The sequence below is a fragment of the Gouania willdenowi genome, chromosome 12, assembly GCF_900634775.1.
Source record: "Gouania willdenowi chromosome 12, fGouWil2.1, whole genome shotgun sequence".
NCBI classification, from domain to species: domain Eukaryota; kingdom Metazoa; phylum Chordata; class Actinopteri; order Blenniiformes; family Gobiesocidae; genus Gouania; species Gouania willdenowi.
This window is the reverse complement of record NC_041055.1, coordinates 223561-230319: the sequence shown is the minus strand read 5'-3', so window position 1 is coordinate 230319 and position 6759 is coordinate 223561. Positions and strand designations below refer to the sequence as shown.

Here is a 6759-nt window from a genome sequence, read left to right as displayed (position 1 = left end):
TACTATATACTATAGTATAGACTATAGTATATACACTATAGTATAGACTGTCTACTATATACTATAGTATATACTGTCTATATAGTAGACAGTATATACTATAGTATATACTGTCTACTATATACTATAGTATATACTATAGTATATACACTATAGTATAGACTGTCTACTATATACTATAGTATATACTGTCTATATAGTAGACAGTATAAACTATAGTATATACTGTCTACTATATACTATAGTATATACTATAGTATATACACTATAGTATAGACTGTCTACTATATACTATAGTATATACACTATAGTATAGACTGTCTACTATATACTATAGTATATACTATAGTATATACACTATAGTATAGACTGTCTACTATATACTATAGTATATACTGTCTATATAGTAGACAGTATATACTATAGTATATACTATAGTATACCTAACTCTAGGGTTAGACTGTCTACTATATACTATAGTATATACTATAGTATATACACTATAGTATAGACTGTCTACTATATACTATAGTATATACTGTCTATATAGTAGACAGTATATACTATAGTATATACTGTCTACTATATACTATAGTATATACTATAGTATATACACTATAGTATATACTGTCTACTATATACTATAGTATATACTATAGTATATACACTATAGTATATACTGTCTACTATATACTATAGTATATACTATAGTATATACACTATAGTATAGACTGTCTACTATATACTATAGTATATACTGTCTATATAGTAGACAGTATATACTATAGTATATACTGTCTACTATATACTATAGTATATACTATAGTATATACACTATAGTATAGACTGTCTACTATATACTATAGTATATACTATAGTATATACACTATAGTATATACTGTCTACTATATACTATAGTATATACACTATAGTATAGACTGTCTACTATATACTATAGTATATACTGTCTACTATATACTACTATAGTATATAGTAGTATATACTATAGTGTATACTGTCAACTATCTACTATAGTCTATACTGTCTACTATATAGACAGTATATACTATAGTATATACTATAGTCTATACTGTCTACTATATACTATAATATGATTAGGATGATGAGCGTTCCCACTGAAGTACTGTATACTTCCAAGTTTCCCAAGATGCATCTGGAACCTCCAGCGTTAAAAACCTTGTTCACACTGAGGCTAAATATCTCTGTTGATTCTCCACTTTTATTTTGAAAGTTCTGAAAACATTTGAAGTGAGAAAGTGACCAAGTAGAATATCAACATGTGCTCATTTGATCCATAAAACTCACATAGACATATTTCATTCACACATTTTCAGAGACCCTCCATTGATCTACTGACTATTCTTCCTGTTCACTTCAAAATAAGAGCCCTATTTACAAAAGAGCTAAAAAAATTAATAGAACAAAAAAGAGATGCTTTTATTTTGAAAAGAGGATTTGATTTTTATCTTGAAGCTGGTCCCAGGAACATTTTACATTCAGCTCCCAATGCATCATGGGAAGGTTGAGTCTGACTAGTGTGCACACTGTGTATACTTAAAACCAATAGTATTTATCATCTACACTACATGTGTTTAAACTCCAACTATTAGAGTTTCTGCTGATGGAGGAGCTTTAGTAAGAACTACTTGTCAGCACTAAACACACATGTACTATCTGTGGGCGTCGCCATGATGTCAAACAGTGAGTGTGGGCGGGGCAGAGACGCACTGTAAAACTAGTACATACTCACATTATCTGAGATCACAGACTTTGGACAGAAAACATCAAATTCACAATCACTTTTCTTTCTTCATGTTGAGTTATTTCAGTGTGGTATTGAGGCTCCGCCCACTAACTGAGATCAAACAAAGCCAGTTGTTTATCACAGACTTCCACAAACCAAACAGGAAGTAACTAACCTATTTCCTGTCAGAGTTTAACCTGGTTTGATCTCACAGTCACCACATGACCCATGAGTACACACTACATCATGGTTATGGAGATATGATGGAGACATGAACTGGATGTAGAATCATCCTCCTACACTACAGATGTACAAACTATTATTGATTATTGATTGGTTACACTATGAAAGAGAACATGTAAACCTCACAGAACGCTACAGTTAGCATAGACCAAACACTTTATAACATTTACTATTATTATAAAAAGCATTTTTTATAGATTCACTTCCTGAATCAGAGATGGAAATATTCCTATTGTTATTATTATTATTAATTTTAATGAAGCACAGATTTTATTATGACCCTGAACACACCGTCATCTCCATGTGTTGGTCAAATATCTCATAATTACACATTTGTTCTCACAGGTAAACATACGTACTAATGTCTACAAATGAAGGAGTGAAAACAAAAATACACCAAAATTAAAATTCTTGGCTGGAACCGAAAAATTATTATTATGCAAAAATGATAATTCCCATTTGATTTATGGCTCTGTGGTGTGCGTTATTTGTTGTGTTTAATCCAAATAATGATTATAATGATAATAACACGTGATGTAGATCAGATGTATTAAATATTAAATACAGACACTCTGACCACGGACACGTTGATCTGTTAAAACAAAATTGAACCAAATTCACCAAAGCGCTTGGGCTAAGACTAGGACTAGGGCTAGGACTAGGGCTAGGGCTAGGGCTAGGACTAGGGCGAGGGCTAGGGCTAGGGCTAGGGCTAGGGCTAGGGCTAGGGCTAGGGCTAGGGCTAGGGAGAGGGCTAGGGCGAGGGCGAGGGCTAGGGCGAGGGCTAGGGCTAGGGCGAGGGCTAGGGCTAGGGCTAGGACTAGGGCGAGGGCGAGGGCTAGGGCTAGGGCGAGGGCTAGGGCTAGGGCTAGGGCTAGGGCTAGGGCGAGGGCGAGGGCTAGGGCTAGGGCGAGGGCGAGGGCTAGGACTAGGGCGAGGGCGAGGGCTAGGGCGAGGGCGAGGGCTAGGGCTAGGACTAGGGCTAGGGCTAGGGCTATCTCTGATTACAGAATAAAGATTGGAAATTAGTTAATCGTTGCAGAAAAAACAGAATTTGAAAAGTTTTGACAATGGGAGGATTTAGAAATCAGGGGCATCACTACAGAAAGTGGTCAGTGTATCAACAGGAAGTGATCTCATACACTCACCCAGGCCTCCACGTCCTGAGGTGGACCCATGTCATCAATCACCTTCACCTTCTTCCACAAAATGTTGCTCTTTCCAAACTTTCCAATTTTCTGGCGAGTTTTCAGAGCGAAGACGAGCATGATGATGAGAGCGACGGCCGCGAGGAAGCCGAACACCACGGCGATGGCCTAGAGCGGGGACGCAGACGTCATGTTAGGAAGCATCAGGAGAAGAAGATGATGTGAGCACATGCACACTCACCTCCTGAGGCTCCACCACACAGTAGTGATACAGATACTGGTTCACAAACACCCCCGACACCTGGGGACCCTGGAACTGAGCGCAGAGGCCCTGGATCTGGTTGGCGTAGACGGAACCAGACGACTGCGCCGTGGGATTGACCGCCATCAGGTACACGATGGAGGCGATGAGCATGAGGAAGGCCAGGAGGGCACAGATGATGACCACGGCCAGGTAGAACTTCCTGCTCTCTGATAGGCTCTGATGGGACACGATGATGATGAAGACCACCAGAGCCAGGATGAAGACGATGGCTGCCATAGCGATCATGAACCCTTTGCCCTTACGGGGGTCGTTGTAGTTCCCTCCAAGGCTTCCGTAGCCGTAATTGTTTCCTGCTCCATAGCCTGTGTTCCCAAAACCTCCTCCATAGGCTCCTCCCCCTCCATAGGCTCCTCCCCCACCATAGGTTCCTCCACTGGGGTACCCTCCGATGCCTCCGAAGCCAGACATGGCGCCCTGGCTGTCCCAGGCCAGCGTGGATGCAACACACGCAAATATGGCGACGCACAGCACGATGACAATGATGGCCATGATCTTCAGGATGCCTGGAGGAGACGTCCAGCGGTAGAAGTGCTGGAACTCATCGTCAGGGTAGTAGGAGTAGGCTGGCTGAGGGGGGGCGCTGCCAGAGACCACCACCATCATCATCATCATCATCATCATCATCATCAACAACATACGTTATGATCAAACACTCACTATCCATCTGATTCATAGGGAGGAGGACTCCCATTGGGCCGAGAAGACATCACTCAGGGTTCCTCTGGTTGTCCTGGAAACAACAAGCTCTAGATTTGTGAACACACCACACAGGAGACACTCAGACTACATGAGCCAAAGTAATACAAACTGATAATCACTTTGTTGTTTCCTGTGTTAAATGCTGACATCAGCGTTAATTAGAGAAAAGATGACAAAATTAATTTGGATTTTTGTGTCGTTTATTCTAAGTTTTTGAAGATAAACTCAGATAAAAGTTAAATTACACTAAGGTTTGTTAAAACTATTCAACCACATGTTTGTCTTCATTCTTTTACTGATGAAACCAATGTAGTGGAAAATAATCAGCATTTAAGCACAATGTAGGAAATATCGCTTTAGTTTGTAGATATGGACATAAAATATTACAGATATAAACATGTGAACTGAACACAATAACAGAGAAATAGTCCAATCATAGATAATGAATTACAGAACATGCAAACTGCACAGAAACAACTCAGGAGTCAAACCTGGGACCAACTGAACAAAATGTTCTAAAGGGCCTAATGTGGCCCACGGGCCACAGGTTTGACACCCATGCTGTTCTCTGTACAATCATCATTTCATTAATATACGGCAAAAATAACAGGAAATATTTAACAATCTATCCTTATTTTGTCCATTAAACATTTTAAGTTTGAAAGCAAAAATAATGTTGTTTGTTTTAATTACTTTAAAAGCTTTTTTATTTTATTTTTTTATCCACATTTCCTTTAGAAAAACTTTATTAAGAAAATAAGTTGGACAAATGTTTGTTAGTTTTGTATTAAAGGTGTATTTTTAATAAACTAGTTAGTGAACAGAAGAGAAACTACTACAAACTATTAAATATAATTTAAAAAAACACTGAAACAAACCGGATGTGACAGGAAATGAGTCCGTTCACCAGTAAACACTAACCTGTGGTCTGCGGTCCCTCACACGGCCTTTAGTCCTGTAGTTAGTACCGTAGTTAGTCCTATAGTTAGTCCTATAGTTAGTACTATAGTTAGTCCTGTAGTTAGTACCGTAGTTAGTCCTATAGTTAGTCCTATAGTTAGTACTATAGTTAGTCCTATAGTTAGTCCTATAGTTAGTCCTATAGTTAGTACTATAGTTAGTACCGTAGTTAGTACCGTAGTTAGTCCTATAGTTAGTACTATAGTTAGTCCTGTAGTTAGTCCTATAGTTAGTCCTATAGTTAGTCCTGTAGTTCGTCTTGTGGCGGTTAGACTGAAACTGTCTCAGGTAGAAAATCACGGTCCGACCACACCCGGAGGCCCCGCCTTCCGCTCCCTGAGCCACCTCCCCTTCACACAGGTGTCACGTTACCTCGGAAACCATCCTCCCGCCCTCCTCTGGTGCGTCTCCATGGAAACAGCACTGCCCGAAGCGCAGCTATGCTAAGCTAGGCTAAAGTAAATATTTCACGTAATTTATATGTAAATTAACGAATTAATTTAAGAAATAAATGTATAAGTAATTAATTTTTATTAATTTTACAATAACCTATGGTTTCCACCACTAAGAACAATCATTATTACAAGTCATAATTATGAGAAAAATATTCTTTAATCTAAATTTGTCTGGAAACATACAAAAATGTTTGAATGCCTGTTATTACCACTAGCAAATAACTATAGCAAATCATATTTATGCGTTAGTAAAGTCAAAATTATGTCAATTTGCAGAGAAACATGCAAAAAAGTGAATCATTTTCCAATAAAGACATATTTCTCTATTTCTATTGTATTCAATTTTTATTTTATTCTATTTCTATTGTATTCTATTTCTATTATATTCTATTTCTATTTATTATATTTCTATTGTATTCTATTTTTATTATATTCTATTTCTATTTATTCTATTTCTATTGTATTCTATTTTTATTATATTCTATTTCTATTTATTCTATTTCTATTGTATTCTATTTCTATTTATTCTATTTCTATTGTATTCTATTTCTATTTATTCTATTTCTATTGTATTCTATTTCTATTTATTCTATTTTTATTATATTCTATTTCTATTTATTCTATTTCTATTGTATTCTATTTTTATTATATTCTATTTCTATTTATTCTATTTCTATTTATTCTATTTCTATTATATTCTATTTCTATTTATTCTATTTCTATTGTATTCTATTTCTATGAATCATGTGTTAAATTCTAAAAACTGAATAAACAGTTTTGAATGAATTATTATTCAAAGTGTAATGAATAATGTAAACAGTAATAATAGATTGCTGCTAATGCTCTGTATCTCATAATTATGACTTTTTTAAAAACAAGCTTCCATAATTAACAATTCTTTAAAATGAATGTATTGATTTGCAATAAAAAAACAGTATAAATTATTAGCTGCTATATAAAAGTTTTCATTGTAATAGTTTGATATTAAACACAAACAGAATGTTCTATAAAAACACTGATGAAGTTTTCAGATAAAATAAATCAGAAAATTAAACGATTGTTTTAAAGCATCACAAATACTTTAGGGACGTTTGTTCCAAAATATAAATCAATAAATCAATGTTTGTTGTGTGTTTCACATCCATCCACTAATATTAATTATAC

General features: G+C 35.9%; 1 protein-coding gene across 3 annotated transcripts in view; it reads right to left on the bottom strand.

The window, feature by feature from the left end:
- oclna (occludin a) overlaps positions 1-5479 on the bottom strand; it is a 23984-nt gene extending 18505 nt beyond the window's left edge. The window contains exons 1-4 of one of the 3 annotated variants that reach the window (XM_028463379.1): positions 5102-5479; positions 4139-4211; positions 3398-4061; positions 3157-3324 (exon numbers count right to left, since the gene is read on the bottom strand). In XM_028463379.1, the coding sequence (XP_028319180.1) occupies positions 3157-3324; positions 3398-4061; positions 4139-4188 (882 nt within the window). In that variant the 5' untranslated portion in view covers positions 4189-4211; positions 5102-5479. Of the gene's footprint in view, positions 1-3156; positions 3325-3397; positions 4062-4138; positions 4228-5101 lie in introns of all 3 variants that reach the window. The other 2 variants (XM_028463378.1, XM_028463377.1) reach the window with 2 other exon arrangements.
- Between the last annotated feature and the right edge of the window lie 1280 nt (positions 5480-6759).